This window comes from Trachurus trachurus (assembly GCF_905171665.1).
Source record: "Trachurus trachurus genome assembly, chromosome: 14".
In the NCBI taxonomy this organism is placed as follows: Eukaryota; Metazoa; Chordata; class Actinopteri; order Carangiformes; family Carangidae; genus Trachurus; species Trachurus trachurus.
The window spans coordinates 10828863-10843756 of NC_139903.1; the positions used below are offsets into that span (position 1 = coordinate 10828863).

General features: G+C 41.3%; 3 protein-coding genes across 5 annotated transcripts in view; 1 reads left to right on the top strand and 2 right to left on the bottom strand.

Moving 5' to 3' along the window:
• specc1 (sperm antigen with calponin homology and coiled-coil domains 1) overlaps positions 1-8592 on the bottom strand; it is a 73947-nt gene extending 65355 nt beyond the window's left edge. The window contains exon 1 of the mRNA XM_083986709.1: positions 8479-8592. The gene's annotated coding sequence lies outside the window, so the exon portion shown is untranslated. The remainder of the gene's footprint in view (positions 1-8478) is intronic.
• A 625-nt stretch (positions 8593-9217) lies between these two features.
• On the top strand, positions 9218-11455 carry timm22 (translocase of inner mitochondrial membrane 22 homolog (yeast)). The gene is made up of 4 exons (XM_083986354.1): positions 9218-9488; positions 9986-10182; positions 10796-10868; positions 10945-11455. The coding sequence occupies exons 1-4, from the start codon at positions 9230-9232 to the stop codon at positions 11019-11021; spliced, it is 606 nt and encodes a 201-aa protein (XP_083842480.1). The 5' UTR covers positions 9218-9229; the 3' UTR covers positions 11022-11455.
• An 871-nt stretch (positions 11456-12326) lies between these two features.
• Positions 12327-14894, bottom strand: part of abr (ABR activator of RhoGEF and GTPase) — a 126746-nt gene continuing 124178 nt past the window's right edge. For all 3 annotated transcript variants that reach the window (XM_083986518.1, XM_083986520.1, XM_083986519.1), the window contains one exon: positions 12327-13993. In XM_083986518.1, the coding sequence (XP_083842644.1) occupies positions 13904-13993 (90 nt within the window). In that variant the 3' untranslated portion in view covers positions 12327-13903. The remainder of the gene's footprint in view (positions 13994-14894) is intronic.

The window sequence follows — 14894 nt, forward strand, 5'->3', positions numbered from 1 at the left end:
TTGTTCAGGGGATGGAGGGTAAAGGGTGGATGGTAGGGGTTAGAAAGTAGGAGGGGGAGTTGAAGTGAGGGGGTTCTATTCCTCTGACACTGTCATTTCTCTTTCTCTCCTCTGTCTCTCCTCTCTTTCTCTCCTCTCCCTCTTCTCGTTCTGTTTTCTCTCCTCTCTTTCTATTTTCTCTTGTTCTTTTCTTTCTTTCTTTTCCCTCTTCTCAATTTTCTTTCTCTCTTTTCTTTCTTCTATGTCTTGCTCTTCTCTTTCTCTCCTCTCCCTCTTCTCGTTTTTCTCTCTCTCCTCCCTTTCTTTCTTCTCCTGCTTCTTCTGCTCCTTCAACTCCTCTTTGAGCCTCTTTTCCTCATCTTTCTTAATTTTTGCTTTCTCCTTATCGGTTTTGCAGGCCAGTTCCTGAAACTCTGTCTTTTCAGTAGTCAGGCGCTGCATGTCCTCCTCCATTCGTCTGCTCCGTAACAACCAGTCTCTCTCCTTTTTTAGCCAGCTCTCCTCAATGTCGATTGTCTTTCTGTGCTCCTCTTTCTTCATCGTCTCCTGTCGAAGTGTTTCCTGCAGGTCGTTGACTCTGGCCTCACATTTCTTAAACTTGGTCCTCATGTCCATCAGTTCCAGCCTGCACTTTTGCCTTATTCTCACCAGTTCACAGTTTTCAAGTATTAAACCAGAGATCTCTTTCATGTTGAGTTCAGTATTGTCCTGCAGAGCTCGGAGCTCATCTGCCATGTTCTTTTCCTTTCTAGTCGCCTGCTGCAGGGCGTTGGTTTTGGCCTTGCATTCGGACTTGCATTTCTGCAACTTGGTCCTCATGTCCAGGAGTTCCAGCCTGCACTCCTCGTTCATTGTCACCAGTGCCATGTTTTCACTTCTAACACTGGAGATCTTTTTGTCTTTCTCCTTCATGATGAGTTCAATCTTCTCGTTGTAACTCTCCTTCAGAGCTTGGAGTTCAGCTGCAGCTTTCTCTTCCTTTGCTCTCATTTGGTTCACCCTCTTGGCAAAGAAGTTCTTCAGCTTTTTAATCGTTTTGTCTTTTTTCTCCAACTGGTTGTTGGCCCGATGGATGCCCGCTCGGTAGTTAAGGAAATCGTTCTCGTAGCGGTGGAGTTTCACCATTGTTACATTGCTTACTCGTTTCATTTCCCGTTCATACCAAGTCTGCATCTTATTCTTTTCCTGCTCTTTGCTGAGCAGCTGTTCCTTCAGAGCAGCGTTTTCTTCCTTCAGAGCAGTGTTTTGTTCCTTCAGAGCAGCGTTTTCTTCCTTCAGAGCAGCGTTTTGATCAGACCACTCTTTTACAAAATTTGTGTCGAGAAAAGGTTTTTTGAGGAACAGCATTTGAGGGGCTTTGCCCATTTGCTGGTTCCCATTATTAGGATTTGCTTGTGCGGACATTTTTTCACTTTCTGCCAACTTTGCTTAGCACAGACTGTATAGCACGGTTGGAGAAGGAATACAAGATGTGAGTTAAAAATGTATTACTCTATTGTATTACTTGTTATTAATAATCACTTGTAATATCTCGTAATTAACTAATTGCGATTAATCATTCGTAACTTAACAGAGAGGTCAGACTTTGTGCCGTTCACTGTGAATATCAAATGAGAAATGAGTCTGTGGAGTCAAGTGCTAGAGATCAAAGGAACTGTATGACATCACACAGGATGATGGAACATTCTGTATGACATCATGTGTGACATCACACAGGATGATGGAACATTCTGTATGACATCATGTGTGACATCACACAGACACATGTGACATCAGAATGTGATGACATCATTGGAACCCAGTGATGGCTGCATCATGTGACTTTATATTTGAAAACAAACAAACAAAAATCATCAACACATCAGTACTCTTATTTTGAAATTACAGTTTAAAGCTCTTATTTTGAATTTTTTTGTCTGAAGTTACAGACACATTCAGATTACAGTTTTGAGATAAATCTATAAATCATCTAAAAAAAAGAGAGAGAGAAAGATACTGGAAACTTGCCTTTAAATATAGCTAATAATTCAACTACCTTGCTATGCCATCATTCACGGCCACTTTCAGTAGCCTAATTTCTAATTAATTTATTCTGTCGAAATTTACACAATACCATGTATTTTTCAAACAAGCAACGGAATTCAGTTTTTCCAAATATTTATGTCAATGGAGAAAAAAAAAAAAAAAATCTGTTATTGAGTTCAAATAGGCCTACCTGGGTGTGATATTAGATCCCACTCTCACATTCAAAAGCCATATCAAAAAAAATGAGCCACACATTGAAATATAACTTATCAAACTTTAGAAACATCAGGAATTCATAACAGTTGAAGCCTCTAAAACTTATTTCAATGCCATGATTTTGTCTCATTATAATTATTGTATGTCATGTTGGTCTCAGGCAAGTAGCCTACATCTGTCTTGAAACGCATCAGGTCACTCCACAAACAAGCCCTGTATCACTGTGAAATACTTAAAGGGATAGTTCAACATTTTGGGAAATTGGCCCATTGCAATAATCCCTACATAGCTGTAGGTTCGTTACCTTTAATTGTCGGTGCAAGCTATTTTTAGAACGGCGGAGCAGAGCCGCAAGCTGCTCAGAGCTATGCTATGGAGGCTAAAGGGGTGTCTTGGTTTTCCTCATCAAACTCATCAAATACACAATCCAACAACCCTAAAACGCTCTTGTGGACAGGCACATTCACCACGCTATGAGATAATAACGGAACGTTAGGAGATGGGGTTGTTTTACTGTACCTTTGGGTGAGCATGTCATATTTCACAAAAAAATTAAATCGCACAGTATGTTTGCATAGAATTTAAATTAGCAGTACTTCGCTGAAAGAAATGCTCCAGTTCTGCTGTTGATTATAATGCTGATTTTTTTTTTTTTAAATGAATGGACACAAATTTAGTTAATCCTTTCTGAATAACTGTATTCAGCCACCTCCTGATCTGTTTGGCCCCATGCAAACGAGGAATAACTGATGCACTGAACTGTGCTGTCTGAAAGTCCCAGGTATCAATCATCTCCTAAAAAAAACTATACAGTGCTGCTGCTGCTGCTGCTGCATACAGTAGTAGGAGCTGGGATAGATACAATCTTCATGCATATTTCATCCGCTTCACCCTCCGTTTCATCTTTCTCAGAGCTGGGTTCCCTCGAGGAGCGAACTTCCTGCTCTGATGGTGTCAAAGTTCTTGTCTAATAAACAGTCAGTCAAGGCCACGTTGCAGAAACTTCAGCTGCTTTCCTGTCTGCCTGGCTGCCTGGCTGGCTGCATGTAACAGTGAGTGGGCGGATTCCATAGAAACGCTAGCATAGCATCCATGAGAACGGGGAGAGCATAAAAAAAGACAACCACTGAACAGAGCTCAGTGTTTTTCCACAATGAAACATCATAGTGCTATTGACTAGATGGACTGTCCAACCCAGAAGGAGCCTTCCCTGCCCTGTGTGTCCTCCTTTGAGTGCACAACAATGTACAGGCTTGTGGCATGAGAGGTATTTGATGTTCACTGTGGGTGTGTGTTCAATTTATCTTGCATGAAGGCAGACAAAAAGAAATAACAATAGGTTAGATATATCTCAGGTATGACACTCCCTCCACACACACATAAATGTTGCAGTAGTAAACCAGCTCGTCCAGTTCATTACAACAATATCACATCAGCTGCATTTTCCTTGATGTACTCATCCAACGATTTAACCTATTGTTCTTGCTCTTGGCCAACAGTGTGGAAGTGGTAGCAAACAAAATGTGATGGTAAACACCATATCTGTGTTTTTTTAACTTCAGAAGTGGCCTAGATGACCCATTTACAAAAAAAAAGAGCAGCATTCCTTGAAGCCAGTGAGTTAGACTGTGATGCTTGTCAAGTATGCAGTCTGTTTCCTGGACGTTGCTGAATTAAAAACAGAGCCACGGGGAAAAAAGATGATTGGAGCTGCCTTCTTTCACAGCTAGCACACTACTCCTCTCAGACAAGAAATGCAATAATGCATCGCTCTGCCAATATAATCCATTTTTGTTTTCCTCCACTGGCCTTTTGGTAGATGGAGGGAAATAAAATAAGAGAAGGCAGCCTGGCAAAGATGTGGAAGCTGTGGAGCCGTCCACGCCTTTCCAAAGCAAACGTATTAAAGTTGAAATATCATGCAAAAATTAGCTGCAGCCTGCTCACAGCATGCCGAGGAGCCTCATAGTCTGTCTGAAGTTTTGAGGGCGCTTCATCTCGCCGAGCGCCACAACAGCTCTCATTCCTGCTCTAATCGTTAATCTCCCCTTATCTCAATTAAAGCCTCCTCCACTGCAGTAAAGGACGTGCCACTCCAGCTGTACGCAGTCCAGACCTCGCCTCCTGAGGATAGATAACGACTCTTTCTTCTATGGATCTCGCTCAGTGCTTTCCCCTGAATGTGTGTGTGAGACGAGGGAGGAGAGCCGACTGACCACAGCGAGCAGAGAAATGTGTTTCCGACCATATTAATATTTTCCTCAGATCTTCCGAGCTGAAGAGTGTGAGAGCTGCCATAAAGACAAAATAAATGGTCGCATAGAGACAAACAAGAGTGCTCTGGTTAACAGACCTCAGACCATAAAAATGTTATTCATGCTGCATACAGTACATGCATGAAGTGCCTTTGCTATTTTGATCAGCATGTCACTCTGCTGTGCTGAGACCTGCAGACCATACAAACAGACGCCCAATCTCTACTAAACATCTAATCACAATCAGGCTAGAGCATATTTACAAGTCATCTATTGACCGCACACTTTGAATCAAGATGTTGACTTGGCTCTTATCTAACCATTTCAAGACGACAACTTGCATGTTAAGCAACATATTGCATCAAACTGCTCTACTGACACGGCCAACAGGAAATTCTCTATCTGCTCTTGAATTTGTTTAGAGATGCCGTCATTTCCACCTCAAACGACATTCAGTATCAACAAAGACTGAGTAGTCAAGCTGAACTCTGATCATAAAACCATTTTATAAAAGAGGTGATTTGCATTGCAAAGACACCTGCAGAATATTCATGACTTGTGCAATTAAATTGTCCCTCTGACCAAAATAAAAAACCAAATGTTACTCCATTACTGACAGATCACCGATAGTTCACAGAATTGGACTCAGTGAAGCCAGCACCTCCAGGATCAGCTGCACCATCGGGTTCAGGAGGATGGCCAAGATATTCATACTGGTGCGGCTCAGTGACCTCTTTGATCCTCCACCTCATTATTGTGGGGAGGAAAGATGCATGTGAACCCAGCCTAGCCTACTGTATATGATGAGGCCAAAGTTTCATGCTTGCTCAACTTGGTAATCTCTTTCAATCTAAAGTCCTCAGCAACAGCCCCTGCCCTGACTCCTGATATTATCTTGGGTGGCTCAATCAGAGCCCTGACTGAGAGAGAGAGAGAGAGGTGTGTCCACACATTTGAACGCACACAAAGGTGATCATATCTGAAAGCAGCCTTTAGACTATAGCCATAACAACGGTAGTTATATTAGGGCACAAGTGCATTAACCCCAATACAAGGAGTGTGTAACCCATGTAGGCTAGATGTTGATACAAGAGTCACTCTGGCTCACCTGAAGTAAATCTCATCCTAAGGCTGTGTACAGACATCCATGTATTATCAACCAATCCACAGGTCCACAGATCATCAGTACAGTGTTATCTGTTTTCATTAAGCATCGATAATTTAGGATCTGGAGCATCTAGCGTGTGGAGTTACCAGCTGATGCACAGTTGAGCACTACACCACTGCAGCATCTGCCTTTCATCCTTCTTCAGCGCTGGACAAGGTCACTACAAATAGTGTTACCCCACCCCCACCCTGACTCATTTCTTATGTCACGTTACTGCATGCGGATGGAGAACTCCAGCGCTACTGATCGTTTTCTACCCAACCGCCAACATCCCCCTAGTGTGTCGTTAACAAAAAGTGAAACCAGGACACCATCACTGACTGCTATATAGGCCCATATTCCTGAGTGTATGGCGCTGAGAGGAAAGTGAGTTCTCACACAACCACATTCAGATTCTTCCCACTGTTCACAGCGGACAACGAGATCACCGCTGTAAGACTACGCAAGGATGTTCCCCACATAACCCCTTACTATAAATAGAAATCCCAGTGACAGGAACTGACCAGATAATGCATTGAACAGAGAATGAGAGCAGCTCTACATGAAAAAATAAGGGAGAGTCAGCAGCAGCGCTCTGGGCTCTACAAGGACATCCACACACAGCAGGTAAGACTGTTTAGTGTTTGCCTCCATCAAACACAAATGAGTCATCACCAAAAACCTCAAAGAGAAAGATTGCTAATTGGACATCTTATTAGCTGCTGACAGATGTCTTTTCTTGCCTTCAAAAACACTTTAAACACCTCTTAATAACACAATCCAGTAGTAAATGTATCTACTTTTCTCAAAGCTAGTTGTCTGAATGATGATAATCACATTGAGTCGACACAAACTTCCCTTAGTGCTCCCTAGAGTCAATAACAGCCAAGAAGCCAAAGACACATTCCTGACTATTTTCCCCTCTTGAATGGTTAAATATGAACAGACAAGAGCTATAATTACCAACAAACAACATCCACATTGACTGCATTATAAATGACTGGTGCACACTGCTCATATTTGAACTCTATTTCTCTGTGGTGGGATCAAAAGGAACAGAAGAAACTGAAAGCTGTCATTTGTCGTCCATTTGGTTTCTCCAAAAGTACCCATGTACGGACCACTGAAAGGTTGGTCTCCTCTATAAACACAAGACTAAGACCTAAGCACTGCAATTAAGGTATTTTACAACTTTACTTTGCCTTTTTGTCATTATTGAGATGTCAAATTATACCACACAGCAAGCCGTGACCGAAATAGCAATGGTTTATTATTCAAGCAAGTGTTTCTGAATCGCTTAGGTAATGTAGTTTACAAGGAAATGTTGTGTGGGGAGAATACAACTACACACAGTAGCTAGTTTGCCATAATGAGGCGTTTAAGGAGCCATTTAAAATATAAAGAACAAACTTTCACAGATAACTTTACTTAACACAATAAAGCCTTGTTTGACTCCTTCACATGGCACTGACCTAATGAGAAACAAATGGCTGGCTGATCATGTGAAGAGAAAAAGGCTTGCAGCGCACTGAGGTGGTTCCCAGAAAAAAAAAACACAACACACATGCAGTGCACACTATGATTTTTCCACATTTTACACATTGTTGCCGGTGGCAGCAACATGTAAAATGTGAACTCCATGCCTGAGGCAGCTGCTAAACAGTGGGTAGCAATGGTACACAACAATATAATGGTAATATCAGATACTGTATATATTTTTGTCCACGTATCACAAGGTTTGCATCCTCTGCTGAGTATTCGCAAGGCCAGTCAGAGACGTATGACTGATGTATTATAAGCTGATTCCAATAAGTTTAAATATTTAGGCCAGGTTCTCTGCCAACAAATTAATGGGTAATAACAGATATTTTTTAACTGTCAGAGCACATAAGGTTTAGGAGCAGCAATTAAACCTTCCTGTTTGGAATAGTGTTTTATAGAAAGTTTGCAAAAACCATTAATATCGAAGTTTTAAAAAGATCCAGATGAATTTTTCAAAATGTAGGCTATGTAACCTTCTTTTTAATTGGTAACATAATATTTTAATGGGAGTGGGGGCTGCACTGAGGAGACCTCTGGCCTCAGTGTTTCTAAACTCCTTCTGATTAAGTTAGAGCTGCAGTATTTTCACTGACTTGCAAGCAGGATCCCTAAAAACTGGAGAAAATGACACAATAAACACAACCAGACACCTTGTTGTGGCAATGATAACACTGTCACTGAATTACGAATATTAACTTGTAACCATGAAGGTACATGAACTGAGCCAGTAAAATGGATGTAGCCTATATGAAGCAGATGGGCAGTATTGATCCAGAAGGGATCCTGTTGAACCCACGACTCTGCCTGGTGCAACATTATTATGAAGAGAACTGAAAGAATTCATCATGAATATCTGAAGACTTGTTAACGTCGATGTTATTGGACTTTACACGTTACCTTACATTACAGTCATACCGTATATTAGCGATAAAACATGTCCTCCGGCTAATTTTACAACAGACGTTGTGTGGCATCAGGAAAGGAAAGGCTGGTCTGCTTCAAGATGACTTGGTCGTTAAATTAAAGAAACAGAATCACCGGCTGTGACTTAACGCAGTTTTTAACACTCGCTGTTATCAAAGTCTGTTTAGCTTCACAGTCAATTGGCCAAAACCAACAGATCCCGAGCGACACCTCTCTGACACCTTCTCTCATTTTCACCGACAACAGTAAAAGCGTCAACAGCAAAGTTTACACATTCTGACCCAGAGAAAAGGAGAAAATGAGATTAAAATGCTGTGGACAGTCAAAATATAAACCAGTGTTAGCCGCTGTAGCTCCAGCTGAGCTCACCTGTTCAGTGTCGCTGCGGTGCTGCTGTTGTTTGATCTGGATGCTGCTGCCGCCGCCGCCACACGCACGAGAGTCATTTAAGTGTCACCAACGGGCAGCGCTCGGGCCGGTAGGTGGAGCGCGTGAAGCGACTTTGGCGCAGTGCTCGAATGGGATTCTGGGAAATGTAGTCTTCTTCTCTTTTTTTAACCTAAAGGAACGGAAACTAGCATTTTAAAACTATCATCGTGTTATTTGTCAAGAGGACTTAACTGTAGTTTTGTAGAAGATTGTTTTTTGATGGTATTGTTTTGTGTTGGATGTGTTTTTTGTAGTATTTCGCCGTTCCGTTTAGCTAAATATGCGGTATTCAACACTTGCTACAAAAAGTAGGCCCAAGCTGCAGAAATGTAGTATCTATAACTCAAATAAAGTGCTATCTGGCATTAGATCAAAGCCTAAAAAATTAGCATAAAATTTCAAGGAAAGCATTGCATAATTTGCCTGGATAATGCAGGGCTGCTGCTGCTGCTGCTGCTAAAGTTAGGTTGACTTTGTGTCGAATCTGCGGACATGAATTGAAATGAACCTTATCGTCAGAGCATAAAAACATTTATTCAAAAATACGTGTTTTTCTTCTATATGATCGTCATATTAATATATGTTATTTTTTTCATGACCCACTATCTCCACTTTCAGGAAATAAAAATGTAACGAATCTGTGAAACCTAGTCGTTGAATACATTCACCCAGAGCGCTGTCATTGAGAAACATGGCCGCGTCCACGGGTGTTGCAGACAGCGCTGCCTCCGACTCACAAGGTCCAGCTTCGGCTGGACCGGGTCTGGACAGCCAAACCCTTCAGTACAGTACGATCCTGGACCATCTTATCGGGGACAAGAGGCCCGTAAAAGACCTGAATCCCACTGTTATGGGGGGGCTGCCGGTGCCTCCGAAAAGCGACGAGCAGAAGATGATCGAGAGGGGAATGGAGAGCTGCGCCTTCAAGTCTGTCCTGGCCTGTGTAGGAGGTAAGAAACCACACCAACAATAAACATCAGGATCTTCTGTACCTGTCATTTTTTGGGGGGTATGCCCCACTGTGCATTTACGCGAGGACTCGAGGGGGGTACTGTACTGAGATTTTGGTGCGATGTTTTCATAATCAATCAAGTAAATGTATCAATCAACAAATCTTTATTAAGGACTTAGCCCAAGCTTGGGCCATAGGAAGAAATGCTAGGCTGAAAATATATTCTGATAATCAAAGTAAAAATGTTACACTTTGCCCCATGCAAACTTCACATTCATGTGGATGTGAAGCTTGTCTTATTAATTGATCATCTCTTCAGGGTGTGCAATCAGGGATGACCATGTCTTTATGTCATAGATAGACCAAATGATTGGTCTTGGCAGGCCACTACAATGTTGCCTTACACAAACAGAACCAATCACCTGAGGGCAGGTGTGATGGTGTTTTTGTTCTTTATTGATTAGACACTGATGTCTGTGTTTCTGTTCCCCACAGGGTTTGTCCTTGGAGGAGCTTTTGGTGTCTTCACGGCCGGCATTGATACCAACGTTGGCTTCGACCCGAAAGACCCCCTTAAGACTCCATCAGCACGTGAAGTCTTGAAAGACATGGGCCAGAGAGGGATGTCCTACGCCAAGAACTTCGCCATTGTGGGCGCCATGTTCTCTTGTACAGAGTGCATCATTGAATCGGTAAGTCACAGCACCTCTCTTCATTATGAGGGGGCTGTATACAACCACACACAGTTCCATAAACATGACTGAAACTAACGACTTTCATTACAGTCTGTTAGAAAACATAATGTATGAATATGATACTACACATCTCTCAACTGTGCATTTAGATTCAGACGACAAAAGCTAAATCATTTATTTTGAATTGTACCTCAGGAGATTTAGAAAATAAATCAATATGTATCTTCATCACAGTTATAAACACTTTCACAAGAATTGGTCACATTAGGTATTATGGAAGTTTTAAGGTCCCGAACACATCTGCTGCCAATTGGTGGACACATTTCTAGAATGTTAGTGTAATACAAAATACACAAACAGCTGGAATACTTCATATGTTTGATGTGTGTTGAATTACAGATGTTTTACAGTAGGATCCTCATTCTCGTTCTGTTTTTCTTTATTTTTTTACCTTCTCAAATGGTCCGATAGCTCCCTCTGCTGTAAAACTGTAGACTCAAAACAATTACACTTCATGTACTGAAAAGCAGGATGTTACCTGGTAATTATCATTGACTTACCTCACACTTACGCACAATTAAAATGTTTTTGTCTGTGTTTTTTCCCACAGCACCGAGGGGTATCCGACTGGAAGAATGCAGTGTACAGCGGTTGTGTAACTGGAGGAGCGATTGGATTTCGTGGTATGTGACTTGGTGGCATTCACCCAATTTTTTTCAAATTAAAAGTATTTCTGATGTTTGCATTTTTCTTTTGCAGCTGGTCTGAAGGCTGGGGTCCTGGGATGTGGGGGTTTTGCTGCATTCTCCGCTGCTATTGAATATTATTTGCGGTGAACCACTAAAGAGCGGTTCTGTGGACAAGAGCCTAACCGATGCACATCTGGATGAGCCCCAAGAGGACTTTGTGAATATTTCCCTGCACATGGAGAACTGCTGCAAAGGCAGAACAGATGTGCTGTATGTGATGGAAGTGACACGGTTCTGTTTGTATACAGTGAACTGAAACAGACCTGTCTGTTTTTATTTCTCCTATGTCTTATTATTACCTTTGTGTTGTGGACAGTTTGAGCAAAGCAACCCTACTTTCATACGGAGGATCAAGAAACTCAGCAGAGTGAGTCCACTGTGTCATGATGGGATGAAAGTCAATTTGACTCTGAGTCAGGACCACCACACATGAGACTCAGACCAACACTGTTCTTGTTGTAGAACATGGAGATGTGATGTGTCAGTAACTAATCCATATAAGGATTATGTATATTAAAGTTGTTTTTTTTCATCACTGTTTTCTTTTACAAGTGTCAATGACCACTATCAAAGTAATGAATCTAATCTTTATAGTATAAGCAATGTGTGTTAACATCTCTTCACCATCAGAGACAACCAGTACTGCTGTCATGTGTACATTTGAGGATGTCATAAATTATGTTCAGTCTAAAATAATAATAAAAATAATTATTTTAAATATGTGATTTGAAATCACACACTTACTTAAAATTCAAAGTAGTAGTAATTTAAACAATCATTTAATAGCACTGATAAACAAATAGTTTGGACTATAAATTAGTGCCTGAGTGCCTAACGGTGCAAGGACCCTATCAAAACAGTGTTTTGTTTTATAATTACTAGAGTCAGAGCAAACAACAGATATGGTTTTAAAATGTTTGATTTAAAAACATTACTCAAGTATCATGTATGTGACACCAGAGCAGAAATGTTGTGGAAAATCCAAGTTGGTAAATGTCAGTGAAGCATTTATTACTGGTGGCTGATGTGAAAAAAGTGTGATCACTATGTGTCACCACTAGAGGTCCTCCTTACTCCACCTTAAAGTGAGAGAAATCTGAAATTGAGTCTTGCTAATGAGATAAATGTTGTTCCGATCAACTTATTGAACTTATTTACACTTTATAAAGACATGACTGGAGGCATTAAATTAAAGTAAAAACAGACAAAATCTCATTCTAGTTTAGTTGATGTAATGAACAGTGTGTGTTGGGCAGCTGTTAAAGTCACTTATACAGCGTAATACATCTGATAAATAGCTAATATAACATGGTATGACATCAGTTATGTTTTATTGATCATTTATCCACTGTTTCCACAGACAGTCTTATGGAAGTTCAGACGGACACACAGTCAGAGTGTTTTGGTAACTTTTATTTTACTAAAAAAGGGGGGAAAAAGTTCACATTGACATTTAGCCTCAATATTACAGTATATTGAAATTCTTCTCAAAAGAAGTAAAATACAACATTTTTTATTTTATTTTAATCTTATATTAAAAATATCAAATAGTACTCATCTAGCAGTGCTTACAGTATTTTAAGATATGTCGCAGGCTTGATAGCAGAAAGGTTGTTGGCTTTGTACAGAGCAGAGATGAGCGTTTGCCAGTTGTAGCAAGGGGCCTTGCAGAGACAACCTACCTTTGTGTTACCCGGCCTGGTTTGATTGACAAGCTGAACATGCAATGAGGGCAACTACACAAATCATCCTATAGATTATACCGGTGCAGTAAGACACTTGGAACAGGCTTGCAATGCAACAACAAGAAAAAAAAAGCTAAATGTTCCATTTGTTGTGTTTTTTTTTTCTTCTTTTTTTTTATCTTGACAACCCTCACGTCACAGAGTGGCCTCTCCTCTACTAAGTGATCTGAAATTAACTGGCAGAAGTTCTGGTGGTCTTTTTCAGTTACAGCTTACCAACCATGGACATGGTGGATGAGAAAATCAGACTAAAAATAACATCACTACCTGAATAAACTTCAAAAAACAGACTCCTTAGAGCATTTCTCTAGTTGCACAGAACTGTACAGGCACACATATTATATATATTTAAAATAAATAGGGCTAATTTGGCCGAGACTCACTGGGGGAACTGGCGGCTCTCTCTTGTTTGTCAGCACAGAGAGTTCGCATCGCCAGCCGTTCTTTAGGACAGCTTCTTCTCAGCCACTTCTAAACCTCACAAGTCCTCAAAGTCCCTTAAACACACACATTCACTCACACGCTCACTGGAGTACATCCACATTGTCACTCATACACCCCAGCCTCCTCCACCACATGCACAAAGCCAGAAAAGACAGAAAAAGGAAAACAAAAACAGCTGTTGAACAGATTTATAAAAACATGGAAATGCCATTTTTCTGGAATGCCTCTGATCGGGGGAAAAAAAAAAAAAAAAAGAAAAGCTGGAGGTTTCTGAGATCATTTAACCAGTGTGTCTGGAAAGGGCTCGCGAGATGACACCACCGCACACGCTTCGGGGCTTGACCCTGTGCCGCCGCGCCAGGCTGTTGCCTCGGGACCCCCTCAACCTTTCCCACTGTGCTCCCAGAATGCCTTGTCGTCTCGTCGGTGGGAGGCGGAGAGCGGCTCTGCTTCCCTCACATTACAAACAGGACATGATGCATGACTACTTAAGACGACCAGGGAATCTCCTTCACCGCCTCCCGTCATGTTTTGGCTCCATCTCTTTTCAGGATAGGGGCTGGGGTGGGGTTTGGGGTTGGGGGTTGGTTTGGGTGAGTGAAGAGGAAAGATGTCGGGGTGGGTATAGGTGGGTGGGTGGGATGGGGCTGTACAGATGAGATGAGCTGCCTGCTGGGAGGAAAGGTGAGGCAGGAGGAGCGAGTGGCAGGGACCGAGGTTTGTATGGAGTCTCCCACTGTCTCGTCTCCAGGTGCCGCCCTGAGGGAGCTGGGTGGGGATTTAGACGTCAGTGGAGAAGTAGAGCGTGTTGCGCTTCAGCTCGGCAAAGGAGATGGGAGGATGCTGCAGGTAGTAGAGCAGCACCTGGACCTGAGGGGAGAGAGAAGTTTGGCTCATTACAAATTCCATTTCATTAATTATTCAATTTAATCAAAAATTTAATCCAAATCATTCTGACTGTCTCTGTCTTCTGTTTAATCTAATAGAGGGTTAAAGCCTGGCTCTGTACTCCCTGTCTGTTATCCCTCTTTTCTTTTAGCCTGTATGTGTTTATATTAAAGACTTTATTAAAAGTACACAGAATTGGCAACTAGCATTTCCTGTTTGCAATGTCCCAGTGGGTGGACAGACAACTGGGCCACTGTAACACAGAGGAAAACTTCAAAATATGAATTGTCAGGCAAGATATGGAGTTACAGTTTCTCAGTTTTTCCAATTTCTTAACAGATTTGTGTGGTATTTTTCTGTGCAGGACGTCTGGTATAGTTACATCCTCCAAATGTTTAGTCACACCGGCTCTAAAAATGTGACCTTCGTGTCTACTGTAAATGTTCAAATCTGACTGACCATTCACAGAGACACCATTAGTGTCTATGGATATCCAGGTTGTATTGATGTGTTTTCTATTTCTATGACACCACTTCTGTTCTGTTTGATACTCAAGTATTAAAAAAAGAGAGATAAATAAGATTGATGATGGCAGATATTACAAGAATAAAGAGCTGAGGCTTCTTCTTTGATATTGGATTTCTTCAAGAGCTCTGTGTAGCTGCTGATTGTGTTGAGAATTAGAGCAAATCAGCAGGTAAATGTGTAAATAATCTACTGTAATGATAAAGTACAACTGTAGCACATGTCTTGTTCTACTTTAAAAATAAAAGTACCACTCAACATAAGTAGTTCTTTGACACACTTGAACATTTTATTTTCAAATTTTAAGATCAATAGCTGTAATTTCTGTAACTTTTCTTCGTTCTATCTCTAAGGTCAC